The sequence below is a fragment of the Mobula birostris genome, chromosome 25 (genome assembly GCF_030028105.1).
Source record: "Mobula birostris isolate sMobBir1 chromosome 25, sMobBir1.hap1, whole genome shotgun sequence".
NCBI classification, from domain to species: domain Eukaryota; kingdom Metazoa; phylum Chordata; class Chondrichthyes; order Myliobatiformes; family Myliobatidae; genus Mobula; species Mobula birostris.
In genome coordinates this window covers 38,225,520-38,245,880 of record NC_092394.1, presented here as the reverse complement: position 1 = coordinate 38,245,880, position 20,361 = coordinate 38,225,520, and the positions used below count along the sequence as shown (strand labels likewise).

At 38.1% G+C, this 20,361-nt stretch overlaps 1 protein-coding gene across 5 annotated transcripts in view; it reads right to left on the bottom strand.

Moving 5' to 3' along the window:
• The window catches only part of LOC140187591 (caspase-1-B-like), a 60,677-nt gene extending 45,217 nt beyond the window's left edge, over positions 1 to 15,460 (bottom strand). For 2 of the 5 annotated variants that reach the window (XR_011883120.1, XM_072243048.1), the window contains exon 1: positions 15,352 to 15,460. Coding sequence is in view for 1 of the 5 variants with exons in the window: in XM_072243048.1 (XP_072099149.1) it covers positions 15,352 to 15,364 (13 nt within the window). In the remaining 4 variants the exon portion in view is untranslated. Of the gene's footprint in view, positions 1 to 421; positions 598 to 1,032; positions 1,625 to 15,284 lie in introns of those variants that run through there. The other 3 variants (XM_072243051.1, XM_072243052.1, XM_072243050.1) reach the window with 3 other exon arrangements.
• Positions 15,461 to 20,361: the final 4,901 nt, after the last annotated feature.

Below are 20,361 nucleotides of genomic sequence, written 5' to 3'. Positions count from 1 at the left end.
TGAATGAGCTAAGTAATTAATAAATGTGTTACTGTGCAAAATCTGCAATGTGGAATTCACTCAGTGACTGCTTACAATTCGAAATTCAAAACACAATGCCTGGAAATTTGTGATACATCAGTGGAGGGTTTATACAAATTTATTACATAACAAAATGAAACATTGCTGGACAGGATTACTGGCACAGATATTATTTAGATTTTAGGTGAATTATTGCCAACAGTGTTAATGTAAAGTAGAATATCACCAATAGTGCCACTTCAGAAGTATGAATTAATAAGATACTAGTTGAGATAATGTACAAGTTTGGTGAGTTAGTTAGATAGATACAAACAGTGTTAATTTACAGAATTTCTGAGCAAGACCTTTAATCGATAAGACTGGGAAATATTAGTATTTGAAATACTACTGAAGCTTTTACCTTACAGTATCACTGAACAAATTATTACTAAATCAGAACTTCTTCATGGACTGAAAATATTACGGCAGAGAAGGCTGTAGGTTTTAATGACTCTGGCTACATCATCCAGAATCTCATATTCTTGATAGGGTTACCCATGAGGTCAGGTCCCAAGACTGCACAGCCTCCAACATCCCCTGTGGAAAAACATTGAGATCCCAGTTGTTGCTAAAATAGATAAGAGTAATAGATGGGGATCTCCAGTTGTCCTGGATTCTCCTTAACACAAAGTAGTGGATCTCCTTTCTTTTTTCTTTTTCAATCTTTTTATTAAATTTCAGATTAATATACATAACAATACTAATGATACAAAGAGATCGGTGTAACATTGATAATGGTTAACATATACAAACATAATTCGAGTAAAATATATAATTCAGGCCTCTCAATCTCTGAATAATTGAACGAACATGAAAAAAAGAGTTTTATAAAGAACCCCCTGAACCAAAAAAAAAACAAAAACTGGAATGTCCAATTCTTTCAGATAAGAACATTATTTGTCATTAACTCCGCTCCTCCATAGATAAACAAAAGATTATTTTAAAAAAAGGGTTTTGAAAGGGACAACTTACATCATATGAAAATGTTGAATAAATGGTCTCCAGGTTTCTTCAAATTTAACTGAAGAATCAACCACACCACACCTTATGTTTTCCAGGTTTACACATAATATAGTTTGAGAAAACCATTGAAAAGTAGTAGGAGGATCAGAATCTTTCCATTTGAGTAAGATGGATCTTTTAGCTATTAGTGTAACGAATGCAATCAAACGGCAAGCTGAAACGGATAAATAATCAACATCTGTCACTGGTAATCCAAAAATTGTAATAATAGGGTGAGGTTTTAAATTAATACTCAAACTGCTGAAATATTATCAAAAATATCTTTACAATATTTATCTAAAAGAGGGCAAGACCAAAACACATGTGTCGGAGAGGCCACTTCAGAGTTACATCTGTCACATACAGGATTTATATGTCGGTAAAAGCGAGCTAATTTATCTTTAGATATATGAGCCCTATGGACTATTTTAAATTGTATCAGTGTATGTCTAGCACACATTGAGGAAGTATTAACTAGTTGAAGAATTTTCTCCCATTTCTCTAAAGGTAAAGATACCTGAAGTTCTCTTTCCCATTCATTTTTTATTTTATCAGATGTACCTAGATGTATTTTTGTAATTAAATCATACAAAACTGCTATCAAGTGCTTCTGATACGGATTTAAACCAAAAAATTTTTCTGTAATATTAGTTGGATGAAATATTGGAAAATTAGGTAAAATACCATTCAAAAAACTTCTAATCTGCACATATCTGAAAAAATGTGAATTAGGCAACTTATATTTATTAGATAATTGTTCAAACGACATGAAACGATTATCCATGGATAAATCACGAAAGCATGCTATTCCCCTCGTTTTCCATAAGGAAAACGCTTGATCAATTCTAGAATGTTGAAAGAAAAAATTAGATATAATAGGACTGGATAAAATAAATTTGTTCAATCCAAAAACTTTGCGAAATTAGAACCATATTCGTATTGTATGTTTAATTATTGGATTAATTATTTGTTTATTCAGTTTGGTTAATGCAAAGGGGAGCAAAGCTCCTAAAATAGAAGCTAATGAGAACTCCTACAAGACTCACCCTCAAGGTTCATCCATCGTGGACAATGAATTTCATCCCAATCTTGCATCCAAAACATTAAATATCGGATATTAATTGCCCAATAATAAAATCTAAAATTCGGCAACACTAAACCACCATCCTTTTTTGATTTCTGTAGATATTTCTTACTCAATCTAGGATTTTTATTCTGCCATACACATGAAGAAATTTTAGAATCAATAATATCAAAAAGGATTTAGAGATAAAAATTGGTACCATTTGAAATAAATACAGAAATTTAGGTAAAACAGTCATTTTATAACCATATAACAATTACAGCCTGGAAACAGGCCATCTTGGCCCTTCTAGTCCGTGCTGAACGCTTACTCTCACCTAGTCCCACCAATCTGCACTCAGCCCATAACCCTCCATTCCTTTCCTGTCCATATACCTATCCAATTTTTCTTTAAATGACAATATCGAACCTGCCTCTACCACTTCTACTGGAAGCTTGTTCCACACAGCCACCACTCTCTGAGTAAAGAAGTTCCCCCTCGTGTTACCCCTAAACTTTTGCCCCCTAACCCTCAACTCATGTCCTCTTGTTTGAATCTCCCCTACTCTCAATGGAAAAAGCCTATCCATGTCAACTCTATCTATCTCCCTCATAATTTTAAATACATCTATCAAGCTCCCCCTCAACCTTCTCTAGTTGGTACCTCTATGTATTGCTGCAAAAAAATAATCCTGCACACACTTTACAAACTCCAAACCATCCAGCCCTTTTACAGTATGGGCTTCCCAGTCTATGTGTGGAATATTAAAATCTCCCACAATCACAACCTTGTGCTTACTACAAATATCTGCTATCTCCTTACAAATTTGCTCCTCCCATTCTCGTTCCCCATTAGGTGGTCTATAATACACCCCTATAAGTGTTACTACGCCTTTCCCATTCCTCAATTCTACCTAAATAGCCTCCCTAGATGAGACTTCTAATCTATCCTTCCATTTTAATGTTTTAATATTTTAATAGCAATAATTCAACCAATCAATGATAAGGACAATGGGGACCATTTAGTAAACAATAGTTTAACATGGTCAATTAAAGGTAGAAAGTTAACTTTAAATAGATCTTTATTTTTTTTTAAGTAATTTTGACACCCAAATAAATGAAATAATCAGTAATTACTTCAAATGGTAATTGTCTATAAACTGGAACTTGCATATTTAATGGAAAAAACTCACTCTTATTAAGATTTAGTTTATGACCAGAAAATCTACTAAACTGATAAAACTGTCGGGATGGATTTCTCTGGGTTAGAGATATATAGTAACAAGTCATCTGCATATAATGATACCTTACACGTTTCCTTCCCACGAGTAATTCCAAATATATTGGGTGAATCACGAAAGGCAATTGCCAAGGGTTCCAAAGCTGTATCAAATAACAAAGAACTTAACGGACAACCCTGTCTAGTACCTCTGAAAAGCCTAAAAAAGAGGGATCTCTGATTTTTGGTAAATACAGAAGCCAAAGGTGAATGATATATTAATTCAATCCAAGAAATAAATTTTGGGCTAAAGTTGAATCTCTCAAGCACATTAAATAAATATTATTTCCATTCGCCTTTTTGGAGTCGAGCGAAATAACACATTCTGGAATTTTAGATGAAGGAGTATATACAATGTTCATTAATCTCCTAACATTGAAATACGAAAAATGGTTTTTAATAAATCCTGTCTGATCATCAGAACTAATTTGTGGCAGTACCTTTTCCAATCTATTTGCTATTATTTTAGAAAAAATTTTGGAATCTACATTCAACAAAGATATAGGTCTATATGATGCACAATCAGTAAGATCATTATCTTTTTTAGGAATTAAAGAAATGGATGCTTCTTAAAAGGATTGTGGTAATTTACCTACAAGTAAGGCATCCTTAAAAATTTTGCATAGCCATGGTGAAAGTAAATTTGAAAAAAAAATTATAAAATTCTACTGTAAATCCATCCAAACTTGGTGATTTTCCAGTATCCATCGCAAAAATTGCTTTCTTAATATCATCTTCCGTAATGGATGCATTTAGTTCTAAGTGTTCATTAAGTGGTAATTTTGGAATGTTTAATTTCCTTAAAAATTCACGCATTATGATAGACTCTTCAGGAAATTCCGTTTGACATAGAGAGGTATAAAGTTCTTAAAAAGATTTATTAATTTCATCATGATCAACCGTCAAGGTACCATCCCGTTTAGAAACTTTACTAATCAAACGTTTAGCCGAAGCAGCTATCAGTTGGTCTGCCAATAATTTACCCGATTTATCACCATGTACAGGTGTCCCCCGCTTTTCGAGCGTTCGCTTTACGAAACCTCACTGTTACGAAAGACCTACATTAGTACCCTGTTTTCGCTTTCAGAAGGTGTTTTCACTGTTACGAAGAAAGGCAGCGCGCGCCCCGAGCAGCCGCTCTCCCCCGGATTCAGAACGGCATTGCTTAAACATGTTGTATTGAGCAGCCGTTAGCAATATGAGCTCTAAGGCGTTGGAAAAGCCTGAAAGAATAAGGGTGTTACACTTAGCGTAAAACTAGACATAATTAAGCGTTTCGATCGTGGTGAACGAAGCAAGGACAAAGTGAGTTTGGCTTGTGGAAGTTGAAGAAGATGATGTTGAAGAGGTTTTGGCATCCCATGACCAAGAACTGATAGATGAAGAGCTGATGCAATTGGAAGAGGAAAGGATAACAATCGAAATCGAATGCAGAAAGTAAAGCAACTGCGTGAGATTTTCGCTGCAATGATAAAGTACGACTAATTTTGAAAGGGTACATAGGTTTAGGGGATATTTGTAGGATGGTTTGAGTGCTTACGAACAACTGTATGACAGAAAAATGCGCGAGGCTCAGCTGTCAAGCAAGCCTTCCACATCAGCCACAGCAGACGACGAACCTCGACCTTCGACATCGAGGCGGGCAGTCACAGGAGAAGATAAGCTGCCTGCCCTGATCGATGATGAGATGACACCCCTGTGTCCCATCACCCCAACACCCGAGCCCCGGACAGATACTGTACCAATTCATGAAGAACGCAGCGGTAGCCGGGAAGCATGCAGCACATCGTTAAGAAAAAAGCCGAAATAAACATGCTAATTAATTAGGTGCCGCCTAGCACGTAATTGTCAGCCCAGATCAGAGGCGATGCAATCGGCAATCGCCTCTGATCTGCGTCGACATTTACGTGCCAGGCAGCCTGCGACAACTCAGTCTAACACACCATCGTCAGTGTGCTCGGCGCTGCTTTCCCAATTCCGGTAAGTGATGCTACACTGTACATACATCATTTCTACTTTATATAGGCTGTGTATTTTTACGTGTTATTTGGTAGATTTGGCAGCTTCATAGTTTAAAGGTTACTGGAGAGCGCGTTTATGCCAACAGAGCTTGCGTGAGATTTTCACTACGGAGATCTGTGCAGGCAATCATTGCAGAGAAGTATTTCTACTTTTTATAGGCTGTGTATTTATCATATCACTCCTGCTTTTACTATATGTTACTGTTATTTTAGGTTTTATGTGTTATTTGGCATGATTTGGTAGGTTATTTTTGGGTCTGCGAACGCTCACAAAATTTTCCCATATAAATAAATGGCAATTGCTTCTTCGCTTTACGACATTTCAGCTTACAAACTGTTTCATAGGAACGCTCTACCTTCGGATGGCGGGGGAAATCTGTATATAAAATTGACTCAGCTTTAAGTAATTGATTTCCAATCGGGGAAGTTAATAACAAATTATGTTGCATCTGAAGTTCAACCCTCTTTTCATAGAGTTCTAGATTAGAAGCAACAGAATTTTTTTTATCAATTTCTTTAATCTTATCAACCAATGTACACATTTCATTATTAATTCATTTTTTCAGTCCAGCAGAATATGAAATAATTTGCCCACAAATATACACTTTAAAAGTATCCCACAATACTCCACTGGAAATTTCATCTGTAGAATTAGTTAAAAAGAAAGAATCAATCTGTTCTTTAATAAAATTGGCAAAGTTTGAATCCTGAAGCAAAGCGGAATTGAACTTCCATTGTCTAGCACTAGAAATTACATCAGTGAATTTAATTGATAGTTTCAGAGGTGCATGATCAGAGATAGTAATTGCATCATATTCACATGCAATAACAGACGAAACTAATCGAGAATCAATAAAAAATTATCAATTCTCGAATAACTATGATATACAAAGGAAAAAATGAGAACTCTTTCTCATTAAGATATAAAAGCCTCCAAATATTTAAGATTCTGGAATCAACTAAAAAGGAGTTAATAAAAATAGCGGATTTGTTTGGAGATATTTGATTAGGGGCAGACCTATCCATCAAAGGATTCAAGCAACAATTAAAGTCTCCACCCATTACCAACTTATATTCATTTAAATTAGGAAAAGATGCAAATAAATGCTTAAAAAAATTCAGGATAGTCAGTATTTGGTGCATAAATATTAACCAAAACAACTTTTTGATTACAGAGTAAGCCAGTAATTAACAAAAATCTACCATTTGGGTCTGAAATTGTTTCATAATGAACAAATGAAATCCAGGAGTCTATAAAAATAGAGACTCCTTTTATCTTAGATTGTGAATTAGAATGAAACTGCTATTCCTTCCAAAACCTAAAAAAACACTGATTATCCACCCTCCTCACACGAGTCTCCTGAGCAAAGATAATCTGAGCATTCAGTCTATGAAAGACTTTAAAAATCTTCTTCCGTTTAATCGGACGATTCAAACCATTTACATTCTATGAAACAAAATTAATAACATTATCCATTTTACTACAATAAGCCAAATGGTATGCAAAGGGTTAACCTTACTGCACAGGAAACCCATGGCTCAGGAACAGGAAAAAAGTTTAAAGAGGAACCGGAATCTACGACAATTCAAACATATTTGTAGCTTCAAAACATCCCAATTGGAAAATACTAAACTCAAAGAAATCCCAATCCCCCACCCACCATGCCCGAAAAGAAACTGGTCAATAGCCAGTCAGTACGCTAATTAATCCCAAATACATTACCCCCAGTTCTCATGAAGACACAACTCCAAATGGAAGAAGTGTAATAAACCGCCCACAGACAAAACATTATGAGAGAAATACCAAGAAAAGGACAAAACAAATATTGAAAAAAAAACCTAGTCGTTGCGCGACATTTTGAAAGGCGAAATCTAGAAAAATGAAACAAAGTACAATCTTACTAATATTTAAAATAAAACAATAAGTTGCCAAGTCAAAATGTTAAACAGTTAAAATACTTACATAAAATAATAAAAGAGAAAAGAAATCTTAACATAAAAGCATAATAAACATCTATACTCCAAAAAATTACAGGTATAATCCAACCAAGAATGAGAATTCGCAAACTTTAAAGACAAATCTACACGTTAGTTTTAAACTAATAAACAACTACATTCAAACACGAGAAAGCAGTAAATTTATTAAACAGTCGAAAACTAGTCAAGATATTCAAGAAATTGATGTGCCTCCATCACTGATTTAAACCATTTACGTGATTTATCTGGCAAAACAACCCTTAAACGTGCAGGATATAACAACACAGGGTATAATTCCGACATCACTGACTCTTGTAACAACTCTGGACTAAAATCTTCCACCAAACGAAATTTGAGATCTCCATGCTCAATCACTCCTTTCCAACGTGCAACTCGAATTAAATGGTCCTTAGTATGCACATAGTGGAATCGTGGAACAACGGCTCTGGGTTTTAAATCTTTCAGTGGTTTAACCCTTAACGAGTGATGAGCGCGGTCTAGTATAGGGGGTTAGAAAACACTTCAGTACCGAATACCTCCATTAAAAATTGAGCAAAAAACTTAGTGGGATCACCACTTTCAACGTCCTCACGAAGTCCTATGATCTGTAGATTCTGTCTGCGACTGCGATTTTCCAGGTCAATGATCTTGGCTTTATATCATTCCAGTGTTTGAGTGGTCGAGATTACTTTCTTCTCCAACGAGCTCAATCTGTGGTCCCTTTGTCTGCCATTTTCATCAAGATCCGAAATTAATTGTTGTTGCTTTTCATTCTCACGTTTAATTGCTCCGAGTTGATCTTCAATATTATTTAACTTTATCTCGAGATTAAAAAATCTTTTATCAAATTTATCAAGTTTGTCATCCAAAAGCTTGGATATAACTTCCAAAGTCAGTTGTGCCTGTTTAGGGTCGCCTCCTTCTCCTCCATTTCCATTGTCGGCTTCCGTGCTCTCAGTTAGTGCCTTTTTCCCTCTGGTTGTCATTTCCAAGAATTAAAAGTCAAAATTCAGGCATACAAAAATATTGTAAACACTTCAATGTGAACACTAAACGGGTGGTAAATAAACGAAAAAAGATTGGAGCAAAGTCAAGTGCGACTTACTCCATCTAGTGCTTCAAGGGAGTCCCCCGTGGACCTCCTTCTTAGAAGTTTGTTACTGTTAGGACACTAGCTACCACACACCGAAGGAAATTACTTGCAGGCCTACTGTGGGAATTAACAAAGCTGCAAAAAAAAATTCTAGCATTGTGGCAAAAAATAACAAATTTCACACTGTACGTAATGTGATAATAAATCGGATTTCGATTCTGACTGTGCCAAGACCAGTGAAGCTGACAGCCTCCAGCATATCCACACATATGCGACTGCACCTGAACTGAGCAAGGTTGTAATTCAGCAGGTGGTACAGTCATAGGACACAACCACAAGAACATCTGCAGATGCTGGAAATCCAAGCAACTCATACAAAGTGCTGGCCTGCTGAGTCCCTCCAGCATTTCGTGTGTGTTGATTGTCACAGGACAGTCCTTTTTGGAATTCCCTCTTCTCAGACTGCTAAAAAATATAACCTAAACCCTCTCAGGACATCCATATCCTGGATGGATATCCACTTACAGTGGGATCACCATTGTCCCTGTTTCTTGTCATATTGGGTTAACCTGTCAGGCCATTGTTATATTAAAATAAAACAGAAAGAGAAACTGGTACAGCTGCTGGGAACTTGCATGATGAAATAATAACCTTGTGGCCACAGATGAGATGAGGTAGGTGGATGTATAGGTTAATTAAGTGGTCCTCACATGATCTTCATAGCATGGATCCTAAAGGAATCGTACATAAACCCAAGACTTTCTCTTGATTTTATAAACTGTGAAGGTTTGTAAGTGAGGATGTCTGACAAAACTTAACTGAGATCTTAAGGCTCCTGCGTAACTAGATGACAGTATTCTTGATTGTGGTTTGAAGACAGAATTGCTTGTTAGTTAATCTAGAGTAAATAAATAGCTAATTCAACACCAACATAGCAATTATCATTGACCTCAGTAGAGAGTCTCCCCTCTGGAATCACTCTCAAATACAGAATGGATACAGGGCACTTCGACCTCCATCTGATAAGTGAATTTTCCAATTCATCCTGTTTTTGCACACGTGACCTATAGCCCACTCCAGAAAATTACTGAAGCTTGGAAACTTTGGTCAACATTGAATATATTAAAGCTCCTCTGTCAGACTGTTCAAAGGCTTACAAACAGCCCCTCACAACTGAACATCGTGGGACAGAGCCCCAAGATGGTCAAGCATTTCCCAAAAGTAGGTGACCATCCTTCCCCACAAATTAGCTGCAGTGATATGATTCAACAGAGTTAGTCTTTCACTTCAGAAACTCTTTCAGTACACCTTCACAGAACAACAACATTCCAGGAAATAATTTGTTTATCATCCTTACCCTTCTTTATCAAAGTGAAATTTGAGTTGTATAACGAGGTATAAAGAGACTGGAGAGGTACCACCAATAATGCCTTCAAAATGCTTTATGGGAAACTCATCATAATAATGTTTGTGTTCTTCTCAAAGCTATCAACAGTGTGTCAGAAATCTTCAAATATCAACTGGATATGACCTTCGGATGTCTAACCCCCACCATTCCCCAAACAAATTTTATACTTGTCAGCCAGTTATGGCCAAAGGTCCTTGGTAAGCATCAGAAACATCAGACGTGATAAAGGCACACTTCACTTGATCAGAAAAAAATATGAGCTGCAAAGAGCAGACCAACAACCAGTCCACCATGATGGGCCAACAACGTTGATCAACTGGGAATCCACTTCTCGCCTTGTCCTCAGAGCAAAAAGACGAGAATGAAAAGAAGTTAAGGACGATTGGCACTCCTTTACCACAATTTCTGCCAACAAATTTCTGGATCTAAGTGTAGGTTACTGAATGACATCAGAAACCATCAGTAAAACATGCCACAAATTGTTTTCTAATTTATGAAATATCAATAACAGCTAAAATTTGTTCTGCTAGATCTACCAGTGAATTATTGTTACTGTTATTAATATACAATTTCAGCAAACAGTGTATTGCTGACAGTAGTATTATACAGGTTGATTAAACAGTGTACTTCTAACAGTATTTCCATACAAATGCAGTGAAAGGCCTATTACTAACAATGAGATGTCTGGCTGTACACTCTTGTACTATAGTAACATACTATACTAGTTTTCCCTCTCAAGAAGAAGCCTTGCCCATGAGCAGGGCAAAGAGGCCATAAGTCACTAGAGCAGAATTAGGCCATTCAGCCCATCGTATCTACTACGCCATTTGATCATGGTTGATTTATTTTCCTTCTCAACCATACTCTCCCGTCTTCTTCCTAAAACCTTTGACACCCTTATAAATTAAGAATCTATCAATCTCTGCTTTGAATTTCTGCACTGAATTCCACAGATTCACTGCTGGCTAAAGCTACACCTAAAACCCGCAAAACAATGAATCTCAGGGTAACATATGTACTTAAATAATAAATTTATTTTGAACTTTGAAGAAATTCCTCCTCATCTGAGTTCTTAAGGGATATCCTTGTATTCTGAGGCTGTGCCCTCTTGTCCTATATTCTCCCAGTATTGGAAACATCCTCTCCACATCCACTCTATCTAGGCCTATCAATATTCAGTATGTTTCAATGAGACACCCCCTTCATTCTTCTAAAACCCAGTGAGCCATCAAACATTAACCCTTTCATTCCTGGGATTATTCTTGTAAACCTCTTCTGCACCTTCTCGAATGCCAGGCCATACTTTCTTAGCTATGGGGCCCAAAACTGTTCACAATACTCCAAATACAGTCTGGCCAATGCCTTATAAAATCTCAACTAATAATGATGTTTATTGTCCAATTCATTTCGGCCATTAAAACTGCATGTGTTTGAATTTCCTATATTGTCGCAGAAAACATATCCTTGTTGTATTTACACTTTAATTAAGTAAAAAGAATATTTTCTTTAGTTACTAAAATACATAAATAATTCCCTTCTGAGGGAAACTTCAGAGGTAGAATGAAAGGCAGTTTAAAAATTATGAGAGAAGAAGAGTCACTGGGAATTTTTAAAATGTAAAAATGTTTGCTCAGGTGGAATGCAGTACAGGTATAATAGAAGTCTAAAATCAAGTTCAGAAAGGAATGAAAGTACTCAATAAAAATCTATTTTTGGCAATCAGTTCACAGGAAAACTAAAATTCAGATGACCAAATAACACAAAATGGGGACTTTATACAGTATCACTTTGTGGTGAATGAGCTAATGCTAACATGGTGGAGGACAGCATTTTCTATTTGACTGTGCAATGATTTCAAGTCTTAGGCCAGTTGTGACATCAGATGTTTCACCAATTATATGGTTCTGCCATGACATGGAAGGCATGGAAGATTGTTGAAAATTTTCTTGGCAACTACTGTGTACCAAACTGTATGCAGCTGGTTGACAACATGCTTCAAGCATACAAAACATGAAGTGCAACATGCACTAAATATTCATTTTCTGCATTCCCATTTAGACTTCTTCCCTGCAAATCATGGCACTCTCGGCAACGAGCATGGTGAAAGGTTTCACCAGGATATTGTGGTCATGAAGAAATGGTATCAGTGCAACTAGAATCCATCAATGCTGGCTGATTCTTGTTGGATACTTAAGCAAGAAGCCTCAGACTTTGAGTACAAATGAAAATCCTGAACAAAACATTTTAAACTTAGTTGAACTATTGCAGAGCATCAGCACTATTTGCAATTAAATGCATTACTTTCAATAAAAGTTAATTTCTTGTTTCTCTAAATTCCTAGTGAAACAAGTGGTCTGAAATTATATTTGTGTTCTATCATAACCAGACAAAAAATTCTGAAAAAGCAAATCTTATGAAAAAATGGCCAATCAGTGTAATTCATTGAACAAGGAGGATAGTCTAGAAAGATAACCTTATGTATTTTGTGGATTTTAGCCCCATCTGCACAGTTCATATATCTAGAACACAATTACTCCTGCAGAGCTTCAGCTTGGATCTCTAGTCCTACCCAGACCAAGCAAAGCACTGTTAGCCTCTCCTCTCTAAACCTATGCATGTATGCTCTGTTTCACTGAACAACACAATTCAATGCGTACTACTTCATTACTTTGTTTACTTAATATCGTCCCTCAAATATGGTCACAATGTAATTCCCACAACACTTTTTGCTTTCTTAGTGCAAATAATCCAGATCTGTATGATTTGGGAATGATTATTTAAAAACAAAGGCAACAACAAGCTTGTTCTCACAGTGGGTACTCAGCCTCTAGAACTATCTGCCACAGAGTGTGTGAAGTTTGGATCAATAAAGAAGTTTCAAGGTGGGGTTAGATCATTGTGAAAGAGCAAAGAAATAAGAATTATTGGGAACTGGTAGGAAGAGGAGATGAGGCTTGGGAAAGAACAACCATGATCATATTTCAGGGCAGGCTTGAGGCAGGCTGATTGGCTTACTCCTGCTATTTTCTTGTGTTATGTTCTAATGATCAAAGTAATCTGTATTCAAGTTCCCACAGATAATTCATTTAATAAGATTCCTTTAGCTATCCTCAATCTGCTCAATAGAACCTGTAAAACTTCCAATAAATGGAAAACTTCAGAATTTTGTTTTCTCAATGAGATTAAAACCTACCGAATACTGAAAGGCCTGGATAGAGTGGATGTGGAGGGGATGTTTCCGATAGTGGGACAGGTCGAGGAGCATTGGGTACAGCATCAGAATACAAGGACATCTCATTAGAACAGAGATGAGGAGGAAATTCTTTAGCCAGAGGGTGTTGAATCTGTGAAATTTAATGTCACAAAGGCCGGTGGAGTCCAAGTCTTTGGGTATATTTAAAACAAAAGTTGTTAGGTTCTTGATTGATAAGAAAGTTATGGAGAAAAGGCAGGAGAATGGGGTTGAAGATGTAATAAATCAGCCATGATGGAATGGCAGAGCAGAATCGATGGGCCAATTGGCCTAGTTCTGCTCATCTGTCTTATGCTCCTATGGTCTAAATAATATCAGTCTCTCAATAACTCTCAAAGTAACCAAGTCATTTCAGAGAGGGCTTCATGATAGACCACAGGGCTGTGATGAAAGGGACAATCTTTGTCCCTTTTTTCCACAGAAACCACTCAAACATAAGAAACGTCCTGAGATTTATGTAAAAGAATTATGAAAGGAGTAGTTTATCTAAAGAATGTCATCTTTAGGCAGCAAAGATATTTAAAAATCAGTATTTTACAAACACTACAAACCCTCATACTCCGTCGGCTATATTCACTACATGCAACAAAATTGTGGCTGTTGTAAGGACCCCATTCAATTTCTGAGTTGGTCCCTCTCTGTCGCATTTGTTCCGCGCAAGTACACCTCATCTACTTCCCCCACCTCTGTTTTCATCCCTCCCTCTCTTCATAGACAAGGGAAGTTTCCTGGTTCCTCGCTTTCCAGTTTACCATTTCTCCATTCAAACGATAACCCTCTGCAACTTCCGCCACCAGACACATATCCGCCTTTCTTCTCAGCAATTCCAAGAGATCACACCACCCCCCGCCCGCCGCCGAATAATCACGGGCACACTGCGCCCCATACCCAATAACATCATTTACAGAATTGCAGGCATTGCTCCCCCAGAGATCCAAAGACACACTACAACAAAAATTGAAAAAGGTAAACAGAACTCGGATCCACATCATGTGCCAGTTTCCAACCGCCTAAAATCAAGGAAAAGCTTTGCTACAGTGGAGGAACTACCGCACGGAACATCCCCCCAAACATACAGGATTGACCTCTGGCAACAAACAGAAGCCAGAACCCCACCAAACAATACAGTGCAAGACCCCACAGAAATGTTAGCAGATGGGGCACTGCTTGACAGACGGAAGTGGCGCACTCTCAACAGAGCGAGAGCGGGAGTTTGTAGGTCGGGAGACAATATGGTGAAGTGGAGTTTAAAGACCAGCGAATCCTGTGAGTGTGACGAAAGGGTGCAGAACACCAAACACGTTCTGCGCAACTGCCCACACTCACCTGATTTAGCTGACACTGACCTGCTCAACATCAACCAAACAAGACTGGAGTGGCTGGCTGTCTGCTGTGACAAGCTATGATGTTGACTTACGCAACACACATAAAAATTGCTGGTGGAACGCAGCAGGCCAGGCAGCATCTATAGGAAGAGGTACAGTCGACGTTTCCGGCCGAGACCCTTCGTGTTGATATTCCAGCCTCTGCAGATTTCCTCGTGTTTATGATGATGACTTGTTCTCCCCATGTTTTCGACGCCGATCTCATCCCGATTCAATGGCACTACACGACCTCCCTTTTCTTTTTATCTGCATATCCATTTAAATAATGGATATGCTTAAACACTCAATCCCCACCCAGATCTGATCGCCTTGAAGGCACTTCTTCTATTAGTGTCGTTAATTTATCCATCTTGTTGCGAATTTTATATGCATTTGATAAGAAGCCTTTAATATCATGCTTATTTCCGTACTTTTACTTGCCTTTGTTCACCCAGCCTACTTACTTCTCTCACAAGTTTTTTCTCAAGTACACTTTTGGCATTATTCCCTTCCCCCACTGAATTCAAGAAAATTCCGTTGAGATGGCAACAGAAACAGCTCACTGAATCCCAGGCAGGACTGCGTATTCACGCGTTTAAATTATTCAGGCGCCAACCTGAAAAGTTATGCTGTCAAACTATACAACATAAATTGCACTCCATGTGAACTTTTAGGTTTATACTCTGCCATTGCAGGCCCGCGTAAAAACTTCGCTTCCGCGTATGAGATAAATTATGAAAGAAAACAATTCCCGCCCTTCAGTACCTCGCGGCACTAACTCCAACTTTCCTTGCCCACTTTGCAGTTGCAGGCTCCAGTTGTAAGGATTTACCTGCTGCTTCCATCCTTCGTCAATGCACTCAGAAAAGCCACCCGATCAAATGCCGTTGCAGCTTTCCCGGACTCTCCTTAAAACAAAACTTCCGATTTTGCGTAATTTCCGATTATTCGAAGTTCCTGTAATCAAAGTCTTATCAGCACAGGGATCTGAGATTCTCCCCGAGGACAATTTGGAGTCAGTGCTCACGTCATTTAGTGGGCGATGCGTTTTACTTTTCCCGAAAACCTGCACTAAACAATTCTTTGAAGCTTAAAACAGAAGGAATGCAAGGACATGAAGGCAGATCTGACGATTCGAACTGCTGAAGGATAAGCGATAAAGTTGCTGTAAAATAATATGTTCGAACGAAATCTACGAATGGCAATGTGACTGGACTAAACAGACAGGTGAAATGATGGGCGGTTTGGCACTGAGGGCAATTATCACTGAACGTAGCGCAGTATCAGCCATAGACAACATTTCCAGTCGAAGACAAGGGTCTTATTTTCCTTTACAGTTGTTTGCATGAAGTTCAGCAGTCCGCTCATATGTTTTCGGGGCTGGACTCCTCAGTTCCATTGCTTCTACAGGTTTGGGGACTATCTATACACTTTTAATCAAGCTTTGTTTCGGAGATCTTGGATATATCAGAAACGAAAGTAAAAAGTAAAACAACGGTCTTCAACTTGAAACGTTTACTCCGTTTCTCTTCCTAGTGTTACAGTTCCAACAGTTTTTGTTCTTAATTTCAGCAGTTATTTAGTTTTCTAGTAAGACAAATAACTGTGCCAAGTCCATAGGAGTGGTGCTGAAACTGCCTAGTTTAAACCACCCAATGAAATTTCTGCTAGTTCCTGTAAATCCCCCAACCCAATCCCAAATACAGCCAAACTGTTAGATACAGCACAGAAAAGGGTCACAGGGCTGATGCCTAATTTCATCACTTTGTTTTCTGATTAAGTATACAGACAAATGGGCATTTCTGCTCGACTTCCAGTGCCTGGATGTGCTGAATGGGAGAAATTGTGGTTGAAATAGCCCTCCTTGTCCTTAACTTGACTTTTAAAGAAATATTCACTTCCTTCATACTAATATTGTGAAAGACCTCTTTTCGTATTGGATTTTCATGAGATAATTTGATAATGAAACCGTGTTCTAATCAGAACAGTAACAGCATCACACTGAAAATAAAGAAATCGGAGATTATGCAATGGAGAGGGAAAAAGTGAGGAAGCAAAGGACAAACATAAATGAAGGGAAAAGGATTGATGCAGATTTTTCACCTGAAATGTCAACAGCTTCTTTCCTCCCAGATGCTGCATGACCTGCTGAGTTCTTCCAGTACATTAGTTGTTGCAAAACATTGACAGTTTCAGCCAGCCAAAGTCATGGATGGCTGTAGGGTTGATCTGGAGGGTACACCCCCTTCAATGACATAACAGGCCAGCGCACAACATCTTAAAAGTACTAGTAGCCCACATTCCTTTTGCATCACTGTCTGTAAGGAGTTTGTACATTCTCCCTGTGACCACATGGGTTTCTTATGCATGCTTCAGTTTCCTCCCACAGTCCGAAGGCATGCTGATTGGTAGGATAATTGGTCATTCTAAATCGTTCTGTGATTAAGCTAGAGTTAAATCCAGTTGCTTGGAGGTGTGGCTTGAAGTGCTGGAAGGGCTTTATCAATAAATAAATGAATGACTAAATAAATAAATAATCAATCAATCCTATTTCAACATGTTGTGTCTTTGCAACAATTAGAAGGGAGCTGGGCTTTAGTTTGGATCTAATCAGTACATGTGACAATAATAAACTAATAATAATAAATGTTAAGTTCAAAATATTTCCCCTCCCTCTCCCCTCTTCACTACTCTGGCCTTTTATGTCTTCTCACCTGCCTATCACTTCCCCCTGGGTCCCCTCCTCCTTCTCTTTCTCCTACAGTCCACTCTCCTATCAGATTCCTTCTTCTCCAGCCCTTTACCTTTCCCACCCACCTGACTTCACCTATCACCTTCCAGTTAGCCTCCTTCCTTTGCCCCCACCTTTTTATTCTGGCATCTCCCCTCTTTCTTTCCAGTCCTGAAGAAGGGTCTCAGCCCGAAACATCAATTGTTTATTCAATTCCATAGATACTGCCTGACCCACTGAGTTCCTCCAACATTTTGTGTGTATTGCTTTGGACTTCCAGCATCTGCAGACTTTATGTTTATGAAGGCTATTTGAGAGTGATAAAACGATTCTGATTGAAGTTAGAGATGGAATTGGATGCATGACAGCTCTGTACATCAGGGTTTGTAGGCCAATGCTTCCTACAAAGCGAAACCTAACATCAGTGAGTGGCTGTGTTGCTCCAGCCCCAGGTGAGCTCAATGCCTTTTCTGCACATTTTGAAAAGGAGAAAACTACATCTATGCACATCCCTGCAGGACCTGGTGACCCTGTGATTTCTGTCTTGGAGGCTGACGTCAGAATATCTTTCATGACAGTGAACTTTTCAAGTGTCAGGCGCTGATGGTGTACCTGTTAGGACAATGAAAACCTGTGTAAACTACTATTGGGAATGTTTAAGAAATCTCTCACTGCTGCATCAGAGGTTCCAAAAGAGCAACAATCATGCCAGTGCCCAAGAAGAGCAAGGTGAGCTGCCTCAAAGACTCGTTCAGTTGCACTCACATCTACTGTGAAGAGCTTTGAGAGGTTGGTCATGGCCAGTATCAATTCCTGCCTAAGCAATGACCTGGGCTTACTGCAATTTGCCCATCGCCACAATAGGTCTATAGTGGAATGTGATCATAATTCAGCATATATTAAGCTTAGTACTTTTAATGTAAACTGTATGACTAACAAAAGCAAAGAGACATGTAAAAATCTTTAATTTTTTTTCTTATTCGAAGTAGCTGCTGTTGACAAATTAAATTTTGAACACCTGACAGAGAATTGGAACTTTAGTTGTAACTAACGCACATAATCATCAATATCCCTGGCAAATTTTCTTTTGTCTCTTTCCTCGTCCAATGCTTTTCCTGTTTTCTGCACTTGTTTAGCTTTAGCTTCACTATAATCAGTATGATCAGCATCTTCATCATCATCGTCATCCTCATATTCCTCTTCATCACTGAGATCTCTTTTTTCCTTCTCATAATAACCCCCAGTGGAAATTCTTCTTCCATCTGCAGACCTTTTTGCCTTCTGATAATAATCTTCAATATCTTTTGTGGCCTTCACTTGGAATGCTAAGAAACAAAACAAAATGCAAAAAATATTATACATAATGTTTATATATTCTCAATGCTAAACCTGTTTCTAGATGTTTTCATGAGTTTTAAGTGTGCTTGCATTTAATAAAGTTTACTACTCCCTCGGTATTTGCAGTTTTTGTCTTCCTTTTCTGAAGATTATTCTTTTGGGTAATTTCACATCCAAGTACATTTTTATAGATATTAACCATCTTCTCACTGAAAATCTAGATGTGGCTAATTTTGGTGAGTGAGCTTTGATTGCAAGTGTTGATAGGTTGGTTATTCAACCATGAAATACTAAATTCATCAACTTTCCTAATACTGACAGTGGTCCTAAATATTTTTTATTTTCTACATTTTTGAGTAGATTTTTTATATTTTGAACAAACTGTTTTTGTATTAGATCAATGCACGTCATCAAAATTTTTGGCATAGGAAGATCATTCACCCTAGTGTCTATGCTAGCCAAGGAAGTTATTTAAATTATTCACACTTCTCCCAGGACTGAAGAAGGGTCGCGGCTCGAAACATTGACTGTTTATTCATTACCATAGATGCTGCCTGACCAGCTGAGTTCCTCCAGCATTTTGTGTATGCTGCTTTGGATTTCCAGCATCTGCAAACTTTCTCATGATTTTGTTTCTTACTATTTATTTTGTATTCTTTTGCCTTGTATGCTTTCCCTAAATGAACTACTTTATCATTACTCTGACTGAACTAAATTTGACAATTTTGCACCCATGAAATCAGTTCTTTGAAAACTTTCTGCAGATGATATCTAAAGTATTCAACAGCTTGTAGTCATTGACCACTTTCTTTCAAACATCTCAATAGACAGAGATCTGTGAGAACCTGGAAAATGCAACCCACTTCCATACCTTGGAATCACCTCTGTGAGGCAGGCATTGGAAAAGAAATTGATCATTATCTACAATGTGAACCACAGCCTCTGGTTGATTGACCAAAAGGGTACTTGAAGATTAAGACCTGGGACTAAGCATAAATGATATGATCTCCTGGCAACAGTGATCAATGTCCTTGCCCATTTTACTGGACTCCAGTACCTTACAGCATCATCGCAAGGCTCTGAGAAAGCCTTACCAATACCAGCTTTGCAAAGTCCTCCAAATTCTCTGGAAGGAATACTGAGCCAATGTCAGTGTCCTTTCTCAGGCTAGTATGCTCAGTATTGAGGTCCTGGTTACACTCAGCCAGCTGCACTAGGCTGGACAACAACAGGAATTCTGCAGATGCTGGAAATTCAAGCAACACACATCAAAGTTGCTGGTGAATGCAGCAGGCCAGGCAGCATCTGTAGGAAGAGGTGCAGTCGACGTTTCAGGACGAGACCCTTCGTCAGGACTAACTGAAGGAAGAGTGAGTAAGGGATTTGAAAGTTGGAGGGGGAGGGGGAGATCCAAAATGCACTAGGCTGGCTACATTTTCACACAATCAGACCTGAAACTCCAGAAAGAGAGATTTTAGAACATAAAACAATACAGCACAGTACAGGCCACTCAGCCCACGATGTTGTGTCAGCATTTTAATCTACTCCAAGATTAATCTAACCCTTCTGTCCCACATAGCTCTCCAATTTCTTTCATCCACGGGCCTATCTAAGTGCCTTTGAAATACCTCTATCCATATTTCAATTCTGTGATTTACAATGAAAAGGATATCTTCTGAGAAAATTTATTTTCTGCAACATTACCAATCACAAATGTTTCAAGGCCTGTTAACAGCACAATCCAATTGCACTGTTCACTAATGTGATCAGAAA